The sequence below is a fragment of the Pseudophryne corroboree genome, chromosome 7 (assembly GCF_028390025.1).
Source record: "Pseudophryne corroboree isolate aPseCor3 chromosome 7, aPseCor3.hap2, whole genome shotgun sequence".
Taxonomy (NCBI): domain Eukaryota; kingdom Metazoa; phylum Chordata; class Amphibia; order Anura; family Myobatrachidae; genus Pseudophryne; species Pseudophryne corroboree.
The window spans coordinates 96,200,714-96,227,979 of NC_086450.1; the positions used below are offsets into that span (position 1 = coordinate 96,200,714).

The 27,266-nt window shown below is 47.6% G+C and overlaps 1 protein-coding gene across 4 annotated transcripts in view; it reads right to left on the reverse strand.

The window, feature by feature from the left end:
* Nucleotides 1–27,266, reverse strand: part of RAPGEF4 (Rap guanine nucleotide exchange factor 4) — a 626,758-nt gene that overhangs the window by 226,056 nt on the left and 373,436 nt on the right. For all 4 annotated transcript variants that reach the window (XM_063933451.1, XM_063933450.1, XM_063933452.1 and 1 more), the window contains one exon: nt 22,302–22,363. In XM_063933451.1, the coding sequence (XP_063789521.1) occupies nt 22,302–22,363 (62 nt within the window). The remainder of the gene's footprint in view (nt 1–22,301; nt 22,364–27,266) is intronic.

Here is a 27,266-nt window from a genome sequence, read left to right on the forward strand (position 1 = left end):
CAGCATATGAAGCAACAACGCTGGGGCTGGTAAGAGGGAGTCAGAGTCTGTTGCATGACGAAAAAGATAATAAATAATAAATAAGCTCCCTATAACTGAATAAAGAATTGAATTGGGCACAGCTATAGCCAAATAAAATCTGATGGGATATTGGATATTCCAGTTTTGACAACAACTGGGGTAATTAGTAATTATTATATAATCTACACAAGAAATTAGGATATACAAAGGCTGCATTTATAGAGGGCAATTCTGTTAGCAGTGATGTGTTGTCACCATATACAGCTGCGCATGTCACCATTTATTACATTATCCTTATATTTAAGATACAGATTTTCCCGCACACCTCTAATGGGCTCTACCCACTCGGTGAAAGGCCGCCGAGTTGCCTCCTGACGGTCAATCGTATGACCCGGCAAGGGGGTGAAGTGGGGAGTAAAGTTTCTTCACTCCCCCGTCACCATAGCCCTGCATGCTAATATGGACGAGATTGTTCATATTGGCCTGCAGGTATGAACGAGCCGGCACCAACGATGAACGAGTGCAGGGCAGCGCATTGTTCATCGTTAGTGCCTGCACACTGAAAGATATGAATGGTATGTCGTTAATTAATGAACAAGATCGTTCATATCTTTCAGGGAAATCTTTAAGTGTGTGGCTCTCATAAGATGAGCAAAAAAAAGATCTGCGATGATGGTGGCTGTGGCAAGGTGCCAGGGAAACTGTGGAACGCCAGCACCTTGTGGCATTAAATCAATGGCCCCCAAAGGGCTGCAATCTTAACCCATCCACTGCCAATGAAAATCATTGCCCTACTTGTCCGTGGTCAGACATCAGCTTCTGTTACAGTCACAGCAAGCCAAACATCCTCCCACGTACTAAACTTCAGACAGGAGAGTGGTCTCTAAAGACTTCTCTGGTTTGTTGTGTTTGGTTAGTCATTTTTTTTTCCTTTAGTGCTCCCATGCATGCAATAGCTGTACCATTCTCTGACTAAAAATAACCACTGCACTAGAAACAAGTTAGGTACTTTTTAATACAGTGCATTCATTACATATTCAGTAGCCATTACCCTGACAACCAGCATGCTAGGAGATAGTATGTGCTAGTATTGTTTTTTTTCTGTTGTAGAATGTTTGTTTTGAAGAGTATTTTGTGTCTCATCAGAGTAAAAAATAAGATTTTACTTACCGATAAATCTATTTCTCGTAGTCCGTAGTGGATGCTGGGACTCCGTCAGGACCATGGGGATTAGCGGCTCCGCAGGAGACAGGGCACAAAAATAAAAGCTTTAGGACTAGGTGGTGTGCACTGGCTCCTCCCCCTATGACCCTCCTCCAAGCCTCAGTTAGGATACTGTGCCCGAACGAGCGTACACAATAAGGAAGGATTTTGAATCCCGGGTAAGACTCATACCAGCCACACCAATCACACCGTACAACTTGTGATCTGAACCCAGTTAACAGTATGACAAACGTAGGAGCCTCTGAACAGACGGCTCACAACAATAACAACCCGATTTTTTTGTAACAATAACTATGTACAAGTATTGCAGACAATCCGCACTTGGGATGGGCGCCCAGCATCCACTACGGACTACGAGAAATAGATTTATCGGTAAGTAAAATCTTATTTTCTCTGACGTCCTAGTGGATGCTGGGACTCCGTCAGGACCATGGGGATTATACCAAAGGACGCGTCCGCAGTTCTGCCCTGTCCGAATGGAAAATCAGATATGGGCTTTTATACGATAAAGCCGCCAATTCTGACACTCTCCTGGCTGAAGCCAGGGCCAGTAGCATGGTTACTTTCCATGTAAGATATTTCAAATCCACCGATTTGAGTGGCTCAAACCAATGGGATTTGAGAAAATCCAAAACTACATTAAGATCCCACGGAGCCACTGGGGGCACAACCGGGGGCTGTATATGTAGTACTCCTTTTACAAAAGTCTGGACTTCAGGAACTGAAGCCAATTCTTTCTGGAAGAAAATCGACAGGGCCGAAATTTGAACCTTAATGGACCCTAATTTGAGGCCCATAGACAATCCTGTTTGCAGGAAATGTAGGAATCGACCCAGTTGAAATTCCTCCGTCGGGGCCTTCCTGGCCTCACACCACGCAACATATTTTCTCCAAATGCGGTGATAATGTTGTGCAGTCACCTCCTTCCTGGCTTTTACCAGGGTAGGGATGACCTCTTCCGGAATGCCTTTTTCCCTTAGAATTCGGCGTTCAACCGCCATGCCGTCAAACGCAGCCGCGGTAAGTCTTGGAATAGACACGGTCCCTGCTGAAGCAGGTCCCGTCTTAGAGGTAGAGGCCACGGATCTTCCGTGAGCATCTCCTGAAGTTCCGGGTACCAAGTTCTTCTTGGCCAATCCGGAGCCACGAGTATCGTTCTTACTCCCCTTTGCCGTATAATTCTCAGTACTTTTGGTATGAGAGGCAGAGGAGGAAACACATACACTGACTGGAACACCCACGGTGTTACCAGAGCGTCCACAGCTATTGCCTGAGGGTCTCTTGACCTGGCGCAATACCTGTCCAGTTTTTTGTTGAGGCGGGACGCCATCATATCCACCTTTGGTTTTTCCCAACGGTTCACAATCATGTGGAAGACTTCTGGATGAAGTCCCCACTCTCCCGGGTGTAGATCGTGTCTGCTGAGGAAGTCCGCTTCCCAGTTGTCCACTCCCGGAATGAACACTGCTGACAGTGCTATCACATGATCTTCCGCCCAGCGAAGAATCCTTGCAGCTTCTGCCATTGCCCTCCTGCTTCTTGTGCCGCCCTGTCTGTTTACGTGGGCGACTGCCGTGATGTTATCCGACTGGATCAACACCGGCTGACCCTGAAGCAGGGGTTTTGCCAGGCTTAGAGCATTGTAAATCGCTCTTAGCTCCAGTATATTTATGTGAAGAGACATCTCCAGGCTTGACCACACTCCCTGGAAGTTTCTTCCCTGTGTGACCGCTCCCCAGCCTCTCAGACTGGCATCCGTGGTCACCAGGACCCAGTCCTGTATGCCGAATCTGCGGCCCTCTAACAGATGAGCACTCTGCAACCACCACAGAAGAGACACCCTTGTCCGTGGAGACAAAGTTATCCGCTGATGCATCTGCAGATGCGATCCGGACCATTTGTCCCGCAGATCCCACTGAAAAGTTCGTGCGTGGAATCTGCCGAATGGAATCGCTTCGTAAGAAGCCACCATTTTTCCCAGGACTCTTGTGCATTGATGCACAGACACTTTTCCTGGTTTTAGGAGGTTCCTGACAAGTTCGGATAACTCCCTGGCTTTCTCCTCCGGAAGAAACACCTTTTTCTGAACCGTGTCCAGAATCATTCCCAGGAACAGCAGACGTGTCGTCGGGGTCAATTGAGATTTTGGAAAATTCAGAATCCACCCGTGCTGTTGCAGCACTACTTGGGTTAGTGCTACTACGTCCCCCAGCTGTTCTCTGGACCTTGCCCTTATCAGGAGATCGTCCAAGTAAGGGATAATTAATACGCCTTTTCTTCGCAGAAGAATCATCATTTCGGCCATTACCTTGGTAAAGACCCGAGGTGCCGTGGACAATCCAAACGGCAGCGTCTGAAACTGATAATGACAGTTTTGCACCACGAACCTGAGGTACCCTTGATGTGAAGGGCAAATTGGGACATGCAGGTAAGCATCCTTGATGTCCAGGGACACCATAAAGTCCCCTTCTTCCAGATTCGCTATCACTGCTCTGAGTGACTCCATCTTGAACTTGAATTTTTGTATGTACAGGTTCAAAGATTTCAGATTTAGAATAGGTCTTACCGAGCCGTCCGGCTTCGGTACCACAAATAGTGTGGAATAATACCCCTTTCCCTGTTGTAGGAGGGGTACCTTGACTATCACCTGCTGAGAATACAGCTTGTGAATGGCTTCCAATACCGTCGCCCTGTCTGAGGGAGACGTTGGCAGAGCAGACTTTAGGAACCGGCGAGGGGGAGACTTCTCGAATTCCAACCTGTAACCTTGAGATACTACCTGCAGGATCCAGGGGTCCACCTGTGAGTGAGCCCACTGTGCGCTGAAATTCTTGAGTCGACCCCCCACCGCCCCTGAGTCCGCTTGTAAAGCCTCAACGTCATGCTGAGGGCTTTGCAGAAGCCGGGGAGGGCTTCTGGTCCTGGAAGGGAGCTGCTTGGTGCACTCTCTTACCCTTTCCTTTGCCTCGGGGCAGATATGACTGTCCTTTTGCCCGCTTGTTCTTATAGGAACGAAAGGACTGCGGCTGAAAAGACGGTGTCTTTTTCTGTTGGGAGGGGACCTGAGGTAAAAAGGTGGATTTCCCGGCTGTTGCCGTGGCCACCAAATCCGATAGACCGACCCCAAATAATTCCTCCCCTTTATACGGCAATACTTCCATATGCCGTTTGGAATCCGCATCACCTGACCACTGTCGCGTCCATAAACTTCTTCTGGCAGATATGGACATCGCACTTACTCTCGATGCCAGAGTGCAAATATCCCTCTGAGCATCTCGCATATAAAGAAAAGCATCCTTTAATTGCTCTATAGTCAATAAAATACTGTCCCTATCCAGGGTATCAATATTTCTCTAACGTCCTAGTGGATGCTGGGGACTCCGTCAGGACCATGGGGATTAGCGGCTCCGCAGGAGACAGGGCACAAAAATAAAGCTTTAGGATCAGGTGGTGTGCACTGGCTCCTCCCCCTATGACCCTCCTCCAAGCCTCAGTTAGGTTTTTGTGCCCGTCCGAGCAGGGTGCAATCTAGGTGGCTCTCCTAAAGAGCTGCTTAGAAAAAGTTTTTAGGTTTTTTATTTTCAGTGAGTCCTGCTGGCAACAGGCTCACTGCATCGAGGGACTTAGGGGAGAGAAGTCAACTCACCTGCGTGCAGGATGGATTGGCTTCTTAGGCTACTGGACACCATTAGCTCCAGAGGGATCGAACACAGGCCCAGCCATGGAGTCCGGTCCCGGAGCCGCGCCGCCGACCCCCCTTGCAGATGCCGAAGATGGAAGAGGTCCAGAAGCAGGCGGCAGAAGACTTTTCAGTCTTCCTGAGGTAGCGCACAGCACTGCAGCTGTGCGCCATTGTTGTCAGCACACTTCACACAGCGGTCACGGAGGGTGCAGGGCGCTGGGGGGGCGCCCTGGGCAGCAATGTATAATACCTTTTTATGGCTAAAAAATACATCACATATAGCCCTTGAGGCTATATGGATGTATTTAACCCCTGCCAGATCTCACAAACTCCGGAGAAGAGCCCGCCGAAATAGGGGGCGGGGCTTATTCTCCTCAGCACACAGCGCCATTTTCCTGCTCAGCTCCGCTGTGAGGAAGGCTCCCAGGACTCTCCCCTGCACTGCACTACAGAAACAGGGCAAAACAGAGAGGGGGGGCACTTTTTTTTGGCGATATTACTATATTTAAGCTGCTATAAGGATACAACACTTATATAGGGTTGTTCCCATATATATTATAGCGCTTGGGTGTGTGCTGGCAAACTCTCCCTCTGTCTCCCCAAAGGGCTAGTGGGGTCCTGTCTTCAATAGAGCATTCCCTGTGTGTCTGCTGTGTGTCGGTACGTGTGTGTCGACATGTATGAGGACGATGTTGGTGTGGAGGCAGAGCAATTGCCGGTAATGGTGATGTCACCCCCCAGGGAGTCGACACCGGAATGGATGGCTTTGTTTATGGAATTACGTGATAATGTCAGCACATTACAAAAATCAGTTGACGACATGAGACGGCCGGAAAACCAGTTAGTACCTGCCCAGGCGTCTCAGACACCGTCATGGGCTGTAAAACGCCCTTTACCTCAGTCGGTCGACACAGACCCAGACACGGACACTGAATCTAGTGTCGACGGTGAAGAAACAAACGTATTTTCCAGTAGGGCCACACGTTATATGATCACGGCAATGAAGGAGGCTTTGCATATCTCTGATACTACAAGTACCACAAAAAGGGGTATTATGTGGGGGGTGAAAAAACTACCTGTAGTTTTTCCTGAATCAGAGGAATTGAATGATGTATGTGATGAAGCGTGGGTTAACCCAGATAGAAAAGTGCTAATTTCAAAAAAGTTATTGGCATTATACCCTTTCCCGCCAGAGGTTAGGGCGCGCTGGGAAACACCCCCTAAGGTGGATAAGGCGCTCACACGCTTATCAAAACAAGTGGCGTTACCGTCTCCTGATACGGCCGCCCTCAAGGATCCAGCTGATAGGAGGCTGGAAACTACCCTAAAAAGTATATACACACATACTGGTGTTATACTGCGACCAGCCATCGCCTCAGCCTGGATGTGCAGTGCTGGGGTGGTCTGGTCGGATTCCCTGACTGAAAATATTGATACCCTGGATAGGGACAGTATTTTACAGACTTTAGAGCAATTAAAGGATGCTTTTCTTTATATGCGAGATGCTCAGAGGGATATTTGCACTCTGGCATCGAGAGTAAGTGCGATGTCCATATCTGCCAGAAGAAGTTTATGGACACGACAGTGGTCAGGTGATGCGGATTCCAAACGGCATATGGAAGTATTGCCGTATAAAGGGGAGGAATTATTTGGCGTCGGTCTATCGGATTTGGTGGCCACGGCAACTGCCGGGAAATCCACCTTTTTACCTCAGACCCCCTCCCAACAGAAAAAGACACCGTCTTTTCAGCCGCAGTCCTTTCGGTCCTATAAGAAGAGGGCAAAAGGACAGTCATATCTGCCCCGAGGCAGAGGAAAGGGTAAGAGAGGGCAGCAAGCAGCTCCTTCCCAGGAACAGAAGCCCTCCGCGGGTTCTGCAAAGCCCTCAGCATGACGCTGGGGCTTTACAAGCGGACTCAGGAACGGTGGGGGGTCGACTCAAGAATTTCAGCGCGCAGTGGGCTTGCTCACAGGTGGACCCCTGGATCCTGCAGGTAGTATCTCAGGGTTACAGGTTGGAATTCGAGAAGTCTCCCCCTCGCCGGTTCCTAAAGTCTGCTTTGCCAACGTCTCCCTCAGACAGGGTGACGGTATTGGAAGCCATTCACAAGCTGTTTTCTCAGCAGGTGATAGTCAAGGTACCCCTCCTACAACAGGAAAAGGGGTATTACTCCACGCTATTTGTGGTACCGAAGCCGGACGGCTCGGTAAGACCTATTCTAAATCTGAAATCTTTGAACCTGTACATACAAAAATTCAAGTTCAAGATGGAATCACTCAGAGCAGTGATAGCGAATCTGGAAGAAGGGGACTTTATGGTGTCCCTGGACATAAAAGATGCTTACCTGCATGTCCCAATTTGCCCTTCACATCAAGGGTACCTCAGGTTCGTGGTGCAAAACTGTCATTATCAGTTTCAGACGCTGCCGTTTGGATTGTCCACGGCACCTCGGGTCTTTACCAAGGTAATGGCCGAAATGATGATTCTTCTGCGAAGAAGAGGCGTATTAATTATCCCTTACTTGGACGATCTCCTGATAAGGGCAAGGTCCAGAGAACAGCTGGAGGACGGAGTAGCACTAACCCAAGTAGTGCTGCAACAACACGGGTGGATTCTGAATTTTCCAAAATCTCAGTTGACCCCGACAACACGTCTGCTGTTCCTGGGAATGATTCTGGACACGGTTCAGAAAAAGGTGTTTCTTCCGGAGGAGAAAGCCAAGGAGTTATCCGAACTTGTCAGGAACCTCCTAAAACCAGGAAAAGTGTCTGTGCATCAATGCACAAGAGTCCTGGGAAAGATGGTGGCTTCTTACGAAGCAATCCCATTCGGCAGATTCCACGCACGAACTTTTCAGTGGGATCTGCTGGACAAATGGTCCGGATCGCATCTGCAGATGCATCAGCGGATAACCTTATCGCCACGGACAAGGGTGTCTCTTCTGTGGTGGTTGCAGAGTGCTCATCTGTTAGAAGGCCGCAGATTCGGCATACAGGACTGGGTCCTGGTGACCACGGATGCCAGTCTGAGAGGCTGGGGAGCGGTCACACAGGGAAGAAACTTCCAGGGAGTATGGTCAAGCCTGGAGATGTCTCTTCACATAAATATACTGGAGCTAAGAGCGATTTACAATGCTCTAAGCCTGGCAAAACCCCTGCTTCAGGGTCAGCCGGTGTTGATCCAGTCGGACAACATCACGGCAGTCGCCCACGTAAACAGACAGGGCGGCACAAGAAGCAGGAGAGCAATGGCAGAAGCTGCAAGGATTCTTCGCTGGGCGGAAGATCATGTGATAGCACTGTCAGCAGTGTTCATTCCGGGAGTGGACAACTGGGAAGCAGACTTCCTCAGCAGACACGATCTACACCCGGGAGAGTGGGGACTTCATCCAGAAGTCTTCCACATGATTGTGAACCGTTGGGAAAAACCAAAGGTGGATATGATGGCGTCTCGCCTCAACAAAAAACTGGACAGGTATTGCGCCAGGTCAAGAGACCCTCAGGCAATAGCTGTGGACGCTCTGGTAACACCGTGGGTGTTCCAGTCAGTGTATGTGTTTCCTCATCTGCCTCTCATACCCAAAGTACTGAGAATTATACGGCAAAGGGGAGTAAGAACGATACTCGTGGCTCCGGATTGGGCAAGAAGAACTTGGTACCCGGAACTTCAGGAGATGCTCACGGAAAATCCGTGGCCTCTACCTCTAAGACGGGACCTGATTCAGCAGGGACCGTGTCTATTCCAAGACTTACCGCGGCTGCGTTTGACGGCGTGGCGGTTGAACGCCGAATTCTAAGGGAAAAAGGCATTCCAGAAGAGGTCATTCCTACACTGGTTAAAGCCAGGAAGGAGGTGACTGCACAACATTATCACCGCATTTGGAGAAAATATGTTGCGTGGTGTGAGGCCAGGAAGGCCCCCACGGAGGAATTTCAATTGGGTCGATTCCTACATTTCCTGCAAACAGGATTGTCTATGGGCCTCAAGTTGGGGTCCATTAAGGTTCAAATTTCGGCCCTGTCGATTTTCTTCCAGAAAGAATTGGCTTCAGTTCCTGAAGTCCAGACTTTTGTAAAAGGAGTACTACATATACAGCCCCCGGTTGTGCCCCCAGTGGCTCCGTGGGACCTTAATGTAGTTTTGGATTTTCTCAAATCCCATTGGTTTGAGCCACTCAAATCGGCGGATTTGAAATATCTTACATGGAAAGTAACCATGCTACTGGCCCTGGCTTCAGCCAGGAGAGTGTCAGAATTGGCGGCTTTATCGTATAAAAGCCCATATCTGATTTTCCATTCGAACAGGGCAGAACTGCGGACGCGTCCTCATTTTCTGCCTAAGGTGGTGTCAGCTTTTCACCTGAACCAGCCTATTGTGGTGCCTGCTGCTACTAGCGATTTGGAGGATTCCAAGTTGCTGGACGTTGTCAGGGCATTGAAAATATATATTTCAAGGACGGCTGGAGTCAGAAAATCTGACTCGCTGTTTATACTGTATGCACCCAACAAGCTGGGTGCTCCTGCTTCTAAGCAGACGATTGCTCGTTGGATTTGTAGCACAATTCAACTTGCACATTCTGTGGCAGGCCTGCCACAGCCTAAATCTGTCAAGGCCCATTCCACAAGGAAGGTGGGCTCATCCTGGGCGGCTGCCCGAGGGGTCTCGGCATTACAACTCTGCCGAGCAGCTACGTGGTCGGGGGAGAACACGTTTGTAAAATTCTACAAATTTGATACCCTGGCTAAAGAGGACATGGAGTTCTCTCATTCGGTGCTGCAGAGTCATCCGCACTCTCCCGCCCGTTTGGGAGCTTTGGTATAATCCCCATGGTCCTGACGGAGTCCCCAGCATCCACTAGGACGTTAGAGAAAATAAGATTTTACTTACTGATAAATCTATTTCTCGTAGTCCGTAGTGGATGCTGGGCGCCCATCCCAAGTGCGGATTATCTGCAATACTTGTACATAGTTATTGTTACAAAAAAATCGGGTTGTTCTTGTTGTGATCCGTCTGTTCAGAGGCTCCTACGTTGTCATACTGTTAACTGGGTTCAGATCACAAGTTGTACGGTGTGATTGGTGTGGCTGGTATGAGTCTTACCCGGGATTCAAAATCCTTCCTTATTGTGTACGCTCGTCCGGGCACAGTATCCTAACTGAGGCTTGGAGGAGGGTCATAGGGGGAGGAGCCAGTGCACACCACCTGATCCTAAAGCTTTATTTTTGTGCCCTGTCTCCTGCGGAGCCGCTAATCCCCATGGTCCTGACGGAGTCCCCAGCATCCACTACGGACTACGAGAAATAGATTTATCGGTAAGTAAAATCTTATTTTTCAGTCAGGGAATCCGACCAAACCACCCCAGCACTGCACATCCATGCAGAGGCGATGGCTGGTCGCAGTATAACACCAGTATGAGTGTATATACTTTTCAGGGTAGTTTCCAGCCTCCTATCAGCTGGATCCTTGAGGGCGGCCGTTTCAGGAGACGGTAACGCCACTTGTTTTGATAAGCGTGTGAGTGCCTTATCCACCCTAGGGGGTGTTTCCCAGCGCGCCCTAACCTCTGGCGGGAAAGGATATAATGCCAATAACTTCTTTGAAATTAGCAGTTTTCTATCGGGGTTAACCCACGCTTCATCACACACTTCATTCAATTCCTCTGATTCAGGAAAAACTACAGGTAGTTTTTTCAGACCCCACATAATACCCCTTTTTGTGGTACTTGCAGTATCAGAGATATGCAAAGCCTCCTTCATTGCCGTGATCATATAACGTGTGGCCCTACTGGAAAATACGTTTGTTTTGTCGACCGACTGAGGTAAAGGGCGTTTTACAGCCCCTGACGGTGTCTGAGACGCCTGGACAGGTACTAACTGGTTTGCCGGCCGTCTCATGTCGTCAACTGATTTTTGTAACGTGCTGACATTATCACGTAATTCCATAAACAAAGCCATCCATTCCGGTGTCGACTCCCTAGGGGGTGACATCACCATTACCGGCAATTGCTCCGTCTCCACACCAACATCGTCCTCATACATGTCGACACACACGTACCGACACACAGCAGACACACAGGGAATGCTCTTATCGAAGACAGGACCCCACTAGCCCTTTGGGGAGACAGAGGGAGAGTTTGCCAGCACACACCCAAGCGCTATAAATATATAGGAACAACCCTACAGAAGTGTTGTTTCCTTTATAGCAGCTTAATATATCAATATCGCCAAAAAAGTGCCCCCCCTCTCTGTTTTTTTACCCTGTTTCTGTAGTGCAGTGCAGGGGAGAGTCCTGGGAGCCTTCCTCGCAGCGGAGCTGTGCAGGAAAATGGTGCTGTGTGCTGAGGAGATAGGCCCCGCCCCCTATTTCGGCGGGCTCTTCTCCCGGTGTTTGTGAGACCTGGCAGGGGTTAAATACATCCATATAGCCCCAGGGGCTATATGTGATGTATTTTTAGCCAGAACAAGGTATTATCATTGCTGCCCAGGGCGCCCCCCCCCCCAGCGCCCTGCACCCTCAGTGACCGCTGGTGTGAAGTGTGCTGACAACAATGGCGCACAGCTGCAGTGCTGTGCGCTACCTCATGAAGACTGAAAAGTCTTCTGCCGCCGGTTTCTGGACCTCTTCACTTTTCGGCATCTGCAAGGGGGTCGGCGGCGCGGCTCCGGGACCGGACTCCATGGCTGGGCCTGTGTTCGATCCCTCTGGAGCTAATGGTGTCCAGTAGCCTAAGAAGCCAATCCATCCTGCACGCAGGTGAGTTCACTTCTTCTCCCCTAAGTCCCTCGTTGCAGTGAGCCTGTTGCCAGCAGGACTCACTGAAAATAAAAAACCTAATAACTTTTTCTAAGCAGCTCTTTAGGAGAGCCACCTAGATTGCACCCTGCTCGGACGGGCACAAAAACCTAACTGAGGCTTGGAGGAGGGTCATAGGGGGAGGAGCCAGTGCACACCACCTAGTCCTAAAGCTTTTATTTTTGTGCCCTGTCTCCTGCGGAGCCGCTAATCCCCATGGTCCTGACGGAGTCCCAGCATCCACTAGGACGTCAGAGAAAGTAGTTTTAGCTTTAAAAAAACATATACGTATATTTCTGCAGCAGTTTACATTGGTTTCCACAGGGAAACATTGGGGTGTAGCGTGGATCTTGATCTAGAGGCACCAACAGGCTAAAGCTTTAGGCTGTCCCAGGATGCATTGGGGCCTCCACTATAACCCTGCCTCCGGGCACTGTGAGCTCCGTTTCAGTTGGTGCCTGTAGCAGCAGGTCACTTAACAGGTGGGCTGCACTGGGCAGCCCTGAAAAAGCTTTTTCTGACAGAAAATTTCTTAAAAACTGGGCTGTCAGCGCTGTATGTCATGGTGACACTTCAGCGCTGCAGCTTCATTACCTCCCAAGCGGTGTCGCATACTCCTGCTGCCTGTTCCCGGGTACTTGCGGCGGAGATGCTCCTGCTTTAGGCACACGGTCGCAGTCGCTCTCCTGGTTCACATGGCTGCTACGGGGAGGAGGTAAGAAGGTCCCCCAGGCTGGACCTGCCATAATATCGCGATCCGTCTGCGAGCTAGGGAGACGGGTCACGGTGCTGCCGTGGGCACGGTCACCGAGCAGGGACCCCACTAGACCACCAGGGCAATAGAGCACAGGTCGGGTGTACGAACGCCCAATTTAATAAGGCTCGCTAGTACCTGGGGTGGAAGTCCAGCATAGGGGAGCTGGCGCTTGACCTGTAATCTCTCCCCAGCCCAGGGCGACATCTACTGCAGATTTTCCCGCCCTGGAGCTGCCTCACACTCTCCCTTACTCCCTGACTGACACACTGTGCGCCATCTTATAAGCATAGTTGCGGCTAGTCTCTGGGACTGCAGGGCAAGGTCTCCCTTGTAAAGCCACCTGTATATAACGCTGTCACTTTACAAACACTTGAGTACTCTACATGTCTTTATACAGACAGCGTTAGTTAAGAGAGATCCTATTACAGGATTTATTGTACGAGTATCCCAATATATATCTCCGGTTTAGGACTGCGCTGTGTTATATATATATATATATATATATATATATATATACACACACACACACACACACACACACACACACACACACACACACACACACACACACACGTATATTATATATATATATATATATATATATATATATATATACATACACACACACACGTGTGTTCATATACTGGTCCAGTGCAGTTTTATTGTCATAATAATTATCTGCATTGCCTGTGACTGTGTGCCTGCTGCGACTGTGTGTGCCTGTATCTGCTGGGTGGTTTCACTTTTCAGTGTTTCCCAGATATATCTATCACTATATTCTGTACCCTAAGGGACTAGGTGCGTCAGGGTCATATATATAGTATGTCACAGTATTTACCTATTACTTGTATTCTACTTTGTACTCAGTCACATAATACCGGATTTATTCGCAGGTGTTGTGTACTGTGTATTTTATCACATACTAACGGATTTAATCGCAGGTATTGTACTCTGTATGGCTTTATCGTACTAAGTCGCTCTGTTGTTGCATTTGTGTACAATGTCTAACAAGAAGGGCAATAAGTCTGTGGACGCTTCTGCATCATGCAGAGCATGCACAAAAGATTTACCAGAGGGGGAAGCTGTGTATGATGGTTTGTGTACTATGTGTCATACATCTCCCAGTCAGTCCACAGCTCCTGTAACCAATCAGGAGCCACCCTGGGCTGCGTTCACAAACCTACTGGGTACTCTGGTGGAACGCCTTATGCTCCCTATGGGACCACCTGTGCCATTACAGCCACATATTGCCCCTATGGGTAATCCGCATTGGGCGCAAAATTTGTCTAACCAGTTGCAGCAATTAAATCATTCCTTGGTCAGGCAAAAATCTACTCCAGGTCACTCTCGTGTCTCTGGGTCATCTAAGCGGGTATCCGTTTGGATGTCATCCATAACATGGTCGACAGTCATTAGGTCGACCACTATTTGTTGACATGGTCGACATGGACACATGGCCGATACATGAAAATGGTCGACACGATGGTTCGACATATGAAAAGGTTGACATGGCTTTTTTTATGAATTTTTTATTTTTTCATACTTTACCATCCACGTGGACTACGATTGGGAATAGTAACCTGTGCCGAGCGCAGCGGTAGTGGAGCAAGACACCTTGTCCGCAGCATGGTGAGCGAAGCGAGCCATGCAAGGGGACGCGGTACACTAATTGCGGTTCCTGGTCATGTTACTGAAAAAATTACACCAAAAACAGTTCAAAAATCCATGTTGACCTGTTCATGTGTCGACCTGTCATGTGTCAACCATTTTAATGTGTCGGCCATTAGTCAATGTCGACCAATAGTGGCTGACCTAATGACTGTCAACCTTAACATGGTCGACCATTTATACCGGAAACCATTTTAGCGGGCTGCTTCCTCCTAACAATCCACTAATCTCTCAGATGTTTCATCTGAAGAGGAGGGGGAGCATACTGTCCTGTCAGACACTGAATCAGGTGGTTCTGACGAGGATTCTCCATTGCAAATTGATGTCTCTGCCCTTGTGGTTGCTATTAAGCAAATCCTACAAATTACTGATGATGAGGATTCCACTACTGTGGCTAAGAAAACTGATATGTTTAAACGGCAAAAGGTAGTTAAAAATCTATTACCCCATTCTGGTGAACATCAGGCAGGAGCCCTGGTCTAATCCAGGGAAGAAATTCCCTCTGTCTAAACAGGCCTTGGCTCGCTATCCTCTCCCTGCAGAGTTATGTAACAAGTGGGAAAATTCACTGCCGGTGGATTCTCTTATGTCACCCGTCTAGTGGTGTCATCCACTCTGCCTGTCACCACTGTCACTTCACTAAAGGAACCGACTGATAAGCGTGTGGAGGGATGCCTGAAGTCTATTTACTCCCTTATAGGCCTGTACATAGACCCACTATTGCAGCCTCTTGGGCTGCAAAAGGAATTGAAGCATGGGTTCAGGCATTAGAGGAAGAGCTGACCGAGGATATATCTGACAATGCCAGACAATACCTGTCTCATATTACCACCGCCGCCTATTACATTCAGGAGGCGTCCTCTGAGGCGAGTGTGATGACAGCCAAGGCGTCCACTACGTCTGCCATGGTTCGCCATATTCTGTGATTGAGGTCATGGAACCACAAAAGACCTTGGAGGTACTCCCCTTTAAAGGGGACATTTTGTTTGGGGAAGACATAAATAAAATTGTTACAACTAAAACAAAATCACCAAGTAGGCGCACGGTACCAGTGATGTTGATAAAAACACAATTTATTAACATAAAACCAATAACAAACTGATTAAAAGACACAACACTACACAGAGCATATAACTGAGGTATTATACCTTATAGTTCACACATAAAGTGTATAAATAAGTGAAAGGGACACTAATATGCAGGAGAACCCGTCTCTGTAAGATAGGGTTAATCTCTCACATTAATTCCATATCAGACAGTTTAAATGAAAAGGAAGTCCTGTAAACTGATGTAATTAGCGTTTGTGACCATAAAGGTGTCCAGATTTAAATAGTGTTTCCTTGGAGCAAAATAAACCAGCCGATTAATGTTACTCACTGAGACGTAATGATCTCTTGCTGTACGGGATAAATGGTTAAGAAACCGCTTGTTATCACCCTGTGCATGGGTGAGACATCCGTCAGCGGTATATTCAGATGAAAGCCACTTCTTTCTGTGCAGCACCAGTTGCCTGTATTAGATCACCATACAGATCCTCCAGCTTGCTGAGCGACGCCCGGCCGGGCAGGAGGTAACAATGTTCCAAATGCAAGGAGAGTTAGAGTGGAGTGATTGAATCACAGGCTGGATCATTCACCGGTAACTTGTAACAAACGGCTGAAAGTGATGGATGTCGTGCTCCGTGGGACACTTAATGGTCAAGTGTGGCCCTTACTTCTGTACCCTCAACGCGTTTCTCCGCACCTCAGGCGGCTTCTTCAAGAGGCACTCTGCCTCTTGAAGAAGCCGCCTGAGGTGCGGAGAAACGCGTTGAGGGTACAGAAGTAAGGGCCACACTTGACCATTAAGTGTCCCACGGAGCACGACATCCATCACTTTCAGCCGTTTGTTACAAGTTACCGGTGAATGATCCAGCCTGTGATTCAATCACTCCACTCTAACTCTCCTTGCATTTGGAACATTGTTACCTCCTGCCCGGCCGGGCGTCGCTCAGCAAGCTGGAGGATCTGTATGGTGATCTAATACAGGCAACTGGTGCTGCACAGAAAGAAGTGGCTTTCATCTGAATATACCGCTGACGGATGTCTCACCCATGCACAGGGTGATAACAAGCGGTTTCTTAACCATTTATCCCGTACAGCAAGAGATCATTACGTCTCAGTGAGTAACATTAATCGGCTGGTTTATTTTGCTCCAAGGAAACACTATTTAAATCTGGACACCTTTATGGTCACAAACGCTAATTACATCAGTTTACAGGACTTCCTTTTCATTTAAACTGTCTGATATGGAATTAATGTGAGAGATTAACCCTATCTTACAGAGACGGGTTCTCCTGCATATTAGTGTCCCTTTCACTTATTTATACACTTTATGTGTGAACTATAAGGTATAATACCTCAGTTATATGCTCTGTGTAGTGTTGTGTCTTTTAATCAGTTTGTTATTGGTTTTATGTTAATAAATTGTGTTTTTATCAACATCACTGGTACCGTGCGCCTACTTGGTGATTTTGTTTTAGTTGTTTCACTTTCAGGAGGCCGGCTACCTCCTTACCAAGTGGCTGCCATTACCAGTGCTATATTTGCACGACCCTGTTCAGCGCCTAAAAACCTTTTTTCTGTTTGATAAATAAAATTGTGTCTGAATTGCCAGCTGCTAAGACTGCCTTTCTCCCAAATACTAATCCTTCTGCACAGAAGGCTAAAGATACCACTTTTTGTTCCTTTCGGCCTCAACGGAAAGCAAAAGGTCAGGCATGCCACAAGACAATCTCATGCTCCCAAAACCACTAAGCCCAAGGCAAAGCAGTCCTGGGCGGCCCGTCAGCCTGCTTCTAAACAAGACAAGCCTGCCGCATGGCGGGGTGGGCCTCCCCCTGGGAGACCCCAGGGTGGGAGGCCGACTTCTGCAGTTCACCCAGGTCTGGTTAAAGACCACTTCAGACGCAAGGGTGCGGGAAGTTGTCTCTCACGGGTATGCAGTTCCCCTCGCCAGTTTTGCACCACGGTTATCCCTTTGGCTCTGTTAAAGGCGCTTGCTCTACAAAAGGTTGTGGGTTCCCTCCTGAATACAGGAGTGGTAGTGCCAGAGGGGCAGAGGTTACTACTCGACCCTGTTTCTAGTTCCGAAACCCAATGGGTCTTTCCGGCCTATACTCAACCTCAAATCACTGACCAAGTTTGTGAGAGTGTCCAAGTTCCGTATGGAAACACTGCGCTCAATTGTACTGGCTATGGAACCCGGAGACTATATGGTATCCCTGGATATACAGGATGCATACCTGCATATACCTATTGCCATGTTGCGTCAGCAGTATCTGCGGTTTGCTATTGGCAACCTCCACTATCAGTTCCAGGCTCTACCATTTGGACTGGCTACAGCTCCAAGGTCATGCCCGTAATGACGGCCCATCTCCGTTGCCAGGGAGTCAAGATCCTGCCGTATCTGGACGACTTGCTGATTCTGGCAAACTCCCATGATGTCCTTCTTAATTATCTGCAACTGACGGTAAGCTTCCTACAAGCACACAGGTGGCTCATCAATTGGAAGAAATCCTCGCTGGTCCCAGCTCAGAGCATGGTGCACCTGGGGGCACTTCTGGACACACACAGTCAACGATTGTTTCTGTCTCCAGAAAAAGTCCTGAGACTTCAAAACAGGATAAGATGCTTCCTTTGTCACCCCAGAGTGTCTATACACTCAACGATGCAAGTACTTGGCCTGATGGTGTCGGCATTCGACATAGTAGAGTACGCTCAATTTCAGTCTCGCTCTCTGCAGAGGTTAATCCTTTCCAAGTGGGCCAGCCTACCTCATCGGATCAGATCTCACATGATCACTTTGACTCTGGAGTTTCGTCTGTCGCTGACCAGGTGGCTACAGGACCAGCAATTGAGCATGGGCCGTCACTTATGGATCCCCAACTGGGTCCTGCTGACAACGGACGCCAGTCTGAGGGGATGAGGTGCGGTGTTGGAGCAACACTCTTTTCAGGGTCGCTGGACCAAGGAGGAGTCATTCCTCCCAATAAACATTATGGAGTTTCGGGCGGTGTTCAATGCACTGACTCTTGCCTTGCCTCTGGTACAGAACAGGCCGGTTCAAGTACGGTCAGACAATGCCACTACGGTGGCATACATAAACCATCGAGGCAGCATTCGAAGCCGCATGGCTATGATGGAAGTGTCAAAAATCCTTTGTTGGGCGCAGCGCCATCTGCCAGCAATATCGGCAGTGTTCATTCCGGGTGTTCTAAACTGGGAAGCGGACTTACTCTAGTCGCCAGGACATGCACGCCGGAGAGTGGAGTCTTCATCCAGAAGTCTTTCAACTCCTAGTGGACAAGTGGGGCCTACCAGACGTAGACCTGATGGCGTCTTGACACAATCACAAGATTCCGGTCTTCGGATCAAGGACCAGGGATCCTCAAGCAGCGTTCGTGGATGCACTGGCAATTCCATGGAACTTTCGGCTGCCCTACGTGTTCCCTCCAGTGTCACTCCTACCCAGGGTCCTGGGGAAGTTCAAACAAGAAGGAGGATTTCTGCTTCTAGTCACTCCAGGGTGGCTCAGACGGCATTGGTTCTCAGACTTGCAGGGTCTATCAACAGAGCGTCCTCTTCTACTTCCTCAACGGCCAGACCTCCTCGTACAGGGCCCTTGTCTTTATCTAGACCTGGCCAGGCCGGCTTTGATGGCGTGGCTCTTGAAGCATAACTCTTGAGAGCCAAAGGATTCTCTGAGGCGGTCATCCAAACTATGTTAAAAGTCCGTAAACCGGCTTCAGCTCGGATTTATTACAGGGTCTGGAATTCTTACTTCATCTGTTGTGCTGATAAGAATTATGATGCATACAGATTCAGAACTTCCAGAATTCTGGCTTTTCTTCAGGCCTGAACTTAGGCCTTCATCTGACCTCCCTCAAGGTTCACATATCTGCCTTGTCGGTATGGTTTCAGAGAAAAATTGCATCTATAGCTGACGTTCATACATTCACTCAGGGTGTCTTATGGATTCAGCCTCCCTATGTCTCTCCTATGGCTCCATGGGATCTGGCTGTTGTCCTGAATGCCCTGCAAGAGTCTCCATTTGTACCTCTTGAGACAGTGGACCTTAAATAGCTCACCGCCAAGGTCTTGTTTTTACTGGCTATTGCCTCTGCTAGAAGGGTGTCGGACTTAGGTGCATTATCCTGTCGGTCACCCTTTCTAATATTTCATAGTGACTAGGCAGTTCTTAGAACTCGCTCAGGTTATTTACCTAAGGTGGTGTCATCTTTTCACCTTAACCAAGAGATTGTGGTTCCGGCCTTTATCTCTTCTGATTTGTCCTCCAAAGAGCGTTTTTTACATGTGGTACGGGCTCTCTGTATATATGTGGAGAGGACTGCCTCTATCAGGAGGTCAGACTCCTTTTATGTCTTGTTTGGTTTTCACAAACGTGGCTGGCCTGCGAATAAGCAAACCTTGGCCAGATGGATTAGAATGGTGATGCACAAGCTTATGCGCAGGCTGGTCTCCCAGCTCCTGTTGCTATTAGTGCCCATTCTACTCGGTCTGTTGGACTTTCTTGGGCGGCTCACCGTGGCACGTCCGCTGAACAATTGTGCAAGGCGGCTACGTGGTCCTCTGTGAACACGTTTATTAGGTTCTATGCCTTTGATACTTCCGCCTCCCAGGATGCTTCCTTTGGACGCCGGGTTCTCATACCCGCTAAGGCGCATCTCCTCCCTTGAGGAACTGCTTTAGGACATCCCCAATGTTTCTCATTTCCCAATGTAACCTGCTGCAGAAAAGGAGAGTTATGGTAGACTTACCATTGTTAACTATCTTTCTGCGAGGTACATTGGGTTCCACAGGGCTCCCACCCTGATGCACCTAGCTTCTATGGGTTTGTATGGCATTAATCTCTGGTCCCTTCTCCTGTCATGAGAATGTGGTTCTATGTGACTAACATCGACGTTCTCTCTTACATGCTCCTGCATTGGACTGGTTAACGAAACTGAGCTCACATTGCCTGGAGGCGGGGGTTAAAGAGGATGTGTCCTGGGACAGCCTAAAGCTTTAGCCTGTTGGTGCCTCTGGATCAAGATCCACTCTACACCCTGATGTTTCCCTATGGAACCCAATGTACCTCACAGAAAGAGAGTTAACAATGGTAAGTCTAACATAACTCTCCTTATTTTTTAAAAAAAGCTGTAAAGCTAGGTATACACTATACAATTATTTGGCAGATAATCTGCCAGATCTGGCTGTTTGGAATGGAAATCTGGTAATGGAGGAGAGCAACTAACAATTGACCATTTGCTCCCAAACACTGGAAAATGGACAATTTGTCTGAACGACAGTTTTTGTCCATTTTCCAGTGTTTGGTAGCGAAAGGGTCAATTGTCATTTGCTCTCATCTATTACCAGATTCATTCCAACCAGCCAGATCTGGCAGATGATCTGCCAGATAATTGTATACTGTACGCCCAGCTTAAGTTACTGCAATATGTTACTATTTTACAAAATAAATCAAGGATTTAGGGGCATATTTAAAAATGACTGATATTCTTGTTATCCCTTGTTACTAATCTTAAATGGTGCTCCAACCAATCAGCTCCTGTCATTTTTCAAACACATAACAAAAATATCACTCGTTATTAAACACGCCCCTAAGTGTCATGGGGCGGGATGCAGCAATGCATATTTGTGGTCAAACCTCTGAAAATGCCTGAGACTTGGGGAAGGAGCCGATGCCAGTGTTGAAGGAGGAGGAATGTCCAACCCTTCTGCACGCACACAGACTTCTTAGTAAAGGGGGAGATTGGTGTATCTAGCTATTTAGAGAGATAAAATGGAGACGTTACCAAATGCACCCAGTCGAACTATCATTTCAGACTGTGTTAGATAAATGACAGTTAGGAGATAATTGGTTGCATCTTCTCCACTTTGTCTCTCTCCAAAGCTTGATATATCTCCCCCTAAGTGTATTTATAAGTGAGCATGGCCACACACCACTCTCTAGCACTAGGACCACCAGTATTTCATGGCAGACTAAATATATCCTCTGTAGGGGAGGCAATCAAGTTGCCGGCTGCTGGGATCCCGGCGGTCTGGATACCAACGCCGGAATCCTGACACCTGGTGAAATACTGGCAGTCAAAATCCGGACTGCCGCTCAGAATCCCCACTTGGATGGTGGTCCATGCCACCACCTGAGGGCCACCGGGCACAAAGCCTGGTGAGCACAGCGAGCCCATGAGGGGACACGCTGCGCTCACCGCCGGTATTCTGGCTGTCGGAATCCCGGCGTCTGCCTCCTGACCGCCAGGTTCCCGACGGCCGGGATATCATACTGAATCCCTCTGTAGACATACCACTTACCAGTGCTATATGTAAAGACAAAATCACAGTACAGTATAAAGCATGATATCACCAAGAAATACTTAAGAGATAATTCTAGTAATTTTTCAGCATACTTGCCTACTCTGGGACTTTCTTCCAGTTGTCCCCAACACGCCCGCAAGAGTAGGCAGATCTCCCATACCCCACCCGCTTTCTAGCGAAGTGGGCAAGATGGGGAGATCATAGCAAAAATGGCTGCACCATATGTAGGGGGTGAGGCTAAATTATGTAAATTGCCTCATTTTAGCCCCTCCCCTTCCCATGAACCTGAGGGTCTACTTATGCGAGAGCCCAGCCCCGTCCCAAGTGGCTTCTCCCAGAGAGGTAATTGAAAATGTAGATCAAATAATTAAACCCAGAAAAGCTTACTTACTTAACTGCACTTCTCTGACATGTGCCACTATGCCGCTAATCGTCCTGAGCCTGAAAATCCTGTGCACGCTAATTTTTACGTTTAATACGGTATTCTTGAAGTATCTCGCCATATTCCCATATGGCTTGATTTTAAAAATACCACTTGAGCCGGTGAAAGAACCTCCTGACCATAACCATTAAAGGCTCGGAGTGGTGCACAGAAGTGCAGGGCTCCGGAATTTCTGTGTTCAATTATTTTACCTTATCCCGTACAAAACAACATATTTCGTTTTGGATGGAGTTATGATTATTGACACTAGATGTCACAACACAACATATGCACTTACAGCAATGTTTAATTACTATTGAGACCCAGATTTGTGCCAACACAGAGTAAGTATAGATTTATACCTTGTTACAGTTTTTGGATCCTGAGCCCATGGCACTGTTCATGTTTTCTTTGTCAGATATCCCTGGAAGAAAATAAAAGAGAAGAGAATGTCACTTTCTTTAGGGCCATGGAGACAGTTTCAGCATTGTAGGGGGTAATGTGCTAGGGAGGAATGTGCTGCTAAGGTTTCAGTGCAGTTATTTATCTGTCCTACTTACTGATATGTGATCTGATTTTCCCATTTCTTTTCTTGTCCTAAAGACTTTCATCTCAAAAAGGCTATTTTCCTACAAATTATAATTCTGATCACTTAGACTAACAGTAATAGTGTGGATAAATTCCTGTAGGATTTGTAATGCATTTAGTCCTCAAAAGGAGGCAAATACTGCATTTACCAGTCTTGTCCAGAGGCGGGTTTAACCTATGGGCTGCAGGACTGCAGCCGCCCCCCAGTAAAATCTGCCACCTCAGCTCAGTGTCAGTGAGCCAGATGCAGACTGTGACTGCACTGGCTTCACTGTGACTGGCAGTGACTTCCTATTGGAAGTTCTATCTGTCAGTCACAGACAGCCAGTCCCATTGGGAGGTGTTTTTTGCCTCTGGGACTGACAGACCGGGCTGCGAGAAGCAGAGAGCATGCTTCCAGTAGGAAGCCACTCCCTGCCTTTATTGCAGCCTCAGCTGGCTTCTATGGACTGCAGCTGATGCTTTGGTGGACTGCTGATGGTGTTTTGCGTTTGCGCTGTTGTACAGTAGCTTATGCATATACACTGGTCCCGATGCCTGCCAGTTCCATTGCGCAGGTGATGGGATCTGGCTGTCTCCTAATCTCTCTCTCCGGGCATGCAGGTAGGAGCCGCCGCTGGGCTTGTCCTTTAGAAATAAATGTAAAAATGTTTTCCTGCGGGCATGCTCACAGGTATAGTGTTCTTTTGGACAGGTATTACGAGCGATAATTCCTACAGGTATCTCCCAATCTGTACTCACACCCAGCGGAGTATCCAATTACAGTGGCCGTGAAAAACAGGTGTGTGGGGGGGGGGGGGGTTGCGATTTTTTTTCCCACCAGTTTTTTTTAATCCCCCTTATCCTATTGTTTCGTATAAAGTTGCAGGCCTATGTATTTTAGCAGCACTTTTCACGTAACCAAACTTCCGGTAAGTGCCGACGTGTGGGCTAATAGGATAGCCCCTGGCGAACCAATTACCAGCTATAGATTACAGCATCTACTTGGATGACCCCAACTGTCTGTACACTAGGAACTCTCTCTCAGGATGCCCTTGACCGGTACACTAGACAATATATTATACATTTTTGTTCCATAGCTAAGATTTGCATTGCAAGGGCAAGGTTGGCAACAATGAGTGTTTCGGGAATGGTTTCTTTAGTTAATATCACGGTATCCCATGAACATATCTGGTGTTGGGGCATAGTTGATACATTTTTTAATGACTAGGTGGGAGATGCGGGAAGCCTGGTGCACAGTCGCTTCATCGTGGCCTCAACCCTGCTCTACAGCGCTGTGGATGCGGGATTTTGAATTGGTGGAGGGGCAATGATGATGCAACTTACTACTCATATCACAGATGAAGTGGCCGATATAAAATATGCTGTTCTACTATACCTAACAAAACACCCTGAAACTCGTGTCTTCAGGACATTCAGGGAGAATAGGCAACTATGCTTTGGGAAAAAGACATTGTTTTTGCCTTGTAAATGATTGCTGTGGTAAAATTACAGCAATTCTCGCACAAACTCCCGCACATTTGTCTTCTTGCACCCAATTACATTTACCCCCTTGTATTTTCGTCTAGATTGGGGGGTTTGCTTGGAGTGCCTATTATAAAACTAGTAGTACCAGTCAATAAGGAAAAGATAAAGAGTGAAATTCAAATACACTGCTCAAAAAAATAAAGGGAACACTAAAATAACACATCCTAGATCTGAATGAATGAAATATTCTTATTAAATACTTTGTTCTTTACATAGTTGAATGTGCTGACAACAAAATCACTCAAAAATTATCAATGGAAATCAAATTTATTAACCCATGGAGGTCTGGATTTGGAGTCACACTCAAAATTAAAGTGGAAAAACACACTACAGGTTGATCCAACTTTGATGTAATGTCCTTAAAACAAGTCAAAATGAGACTCAGTAGTGTGTGTGGCCTCCATGTGCATGTATGACCTCCCTACAACGCCTGGGCATGCTCCTGATGAGGTGGCGGATGGTCTCCTGAGGGATCTCTTCCCAGACCTGGACTAAAGCATCCGCCAACTCCTGGACAGTCTGTGGTGCAACGTGGCGTTGGTGGATGGAGCGAGACATGATGTCCCAGATGTGCTCAATTGGATTCAGGTCTGGGGAACGGGCGGGCCAGTCCATAGCATCAATGCCTTCGTCTTGCAGGAACTGCTGACACACTCATGCCCCATGAGGTCTAGCATTGTCTTGCATTAGGAGGAACCCAGGGCCAACCGCACCAGCATATGGTCTCACAAGGGGTCTGAGGATCTCATCTCGGTACCTAATGGCAGTCAGGCTACCTCTGGCGACCACATGGAGGGCTGTGCGGCCCCCCAAAGAAATGCCACCCCACACCATTACTGACCCACTGCCAAACCGGTCATGCTGGAGGATATTGCAGGCAGCAGAACGTTCTCCTTGGCGTCTCCAGACTCTGTCACTTCTGTCACATGTGCTCTGTGAGAACCGGCTTTCATCTGTGAAGAGCACAGGTCGTCAGTGGCGAATTTGCCAATCTTGGTGTTCTCTGGCAAATGCCAAATGTCCTGCACGGTGTTGGGCTGTAAGCACAACCCCCACCTGTGGACGTCGGGCCCTCATACCACCCTCATGGAGTCTGTTTCTGATCGTTTGAGTAGACACATGCACATTTGTGGCTTGCTGGAGGTCATTTTGCAGGGCTCTGGCAGTGCTCCCCCTGTTCCTGCTTGCATAAAGGCGGAGGTAGTGGTCCTGCTGCTGGGTTGTTGCCCTCCTACGGCCTCCTCCACGTCTCCTGATGTACTGGCCTGTCTCCTGGTAGCGCCTCCATGCTCTGGACACTACGCTGACAGACACAGCAAACCTTCTTGCCACAGCTCGCATGTGTCATCCTGGATGAGCTGCACTACCTGAGCCACTTGTGTGTGTTGTAGGGAGGTCATACAGGCACGTGGAGGCCACACATACTACTGAGCCTCATTTTGACTTGTTTTAAGGACATTACATCAAAGTTGGATCAGCCTGTAGTGTGTTTTTCCACTTTAATTTTGAGTGCGACTCCAAATCCAGACCTCCATGGGTTAATACATTTGATTTCCAATGATAATTTTTGAGTGATTTTGTTGTCAGCACATTCAACTATGTAAAGAACAAAGTATTTAATAAGAATATTTCATTCATTCAGATCTAGGATGTGCTATTTTAGTGTTCCCTTTATTTTTTTGAGCAGTGTATATTCAATGGCTAGGGCTATATATACTTGTTGTTGATCATTTGTGATCACAACAGGTGCCTCCAAGACAAAGGGGGTAATTCTGAGTTGATCGCAGCAGGATTTTTGTTAGCAATTGGGCAGAACCATGGGGGTCATTCCGAGTTGTTCGCTCGTTGCCGATTTTCGCTATACTGCAATTAGTCGCTTACTGCGCATGCGCAAGGTTCGCAAAGCGCATGCGCTTAGTTATTTCACACAAAAGTTAGGTATTTTACTCACGGCATAACAAAGCTTTTTCATCGTTCTGGTGATCGTAGTGTGATTGACAGGAAGCGGGTGTTTCTGGGCGGAAACTGCCCGTTTTCTGGGAGTGTGCGGAAAAACGCTGGCGTTTCTGGGAAAAACGCGGGAGTGTCTGAAGAAACGGGGTAGTGTCTGAAGAAACGGGGGAGTGTCTGGGCGAACGCTGGGTGTGTTTGTGACGTCAAACCAGGAACGAAACTGACTGAACTGATCGCAATGTAGGAGTAAGTCTGGAGCTACTCAGATACTGCTAAGAAATTTCTATTCGCAATTCTGCTAATCTTTCGTTCGCAATTCTGCTATGCTAAGATACACTCCCAGAGGGCGGCGGCTTAGCGTGTGCAATGCTGCTAAAAGCAGCTAGCGAGCGAGCAACTCGGAATGACCCCCATGTGCACTGCAGGGGAGGCAGATTTAACATGTGCAGAGAGAGTTAGATTTGGGTGTGGTGTGTTCAATCTGCAATCTAAATTGCAGTGTAAAATAAAGCAGCCAGTATTTACCCTGCACAGAAATAAAATAACCCACCCAAATCTAACTCTTTCTGCACATGTTATATCTGCCTCACCTGCAGTGCACATGGTTTTGCCCAATTGCTATCAAAAATCCTGCTGCGATCAACTTGGAATTACCCCCAAAATCTGTTGGGACAAGACCAAAGTTTTAAGTACACACTTAAAAGTAAATTCGATTAACATCTATTCTTACTGTTATCATTTATTTGTGAAGGCATACCTACATTGCTTGTAAACATTTCATTAAAAAAGGTCTATTTATTAGCATACAAAGGGGGAGATGTATGAAGTAGTAAAAACAGGGGAGAAGTGTGCCAGTAGGGAAGTTGCCCATGGCAACCAATCAGCTGCTATCTTTCATTTTCTAGAATGCACTTGATGAATGTTGCCTAGTACCATGAGCAACTTCTCCACTGCAGACTCATAATTAACTATTTGTCTGCAGAAGCATAAGTATTCAACCCCATGCAAACTAGTACAACAAGTTGTCTGTTGGCGACAAGTGTTTTACAAAGTCTGCAAACTGTTTGGGAGTGATGTTTTCCTATTTTTCCTTGCAGATGTGCTGCAGGTTGGTCAGGTTGGTTGGATGACACTTGTGGACTGCAAATTTTAAATAGTGCCACAGATTCTCATTTGGACTGAAATCTAGACTTTGGGGGTTATTTACTAATATTCGTGTTTTAGCCGTTTTTAAGGGTGTTTGATCTCGAATGGTATCG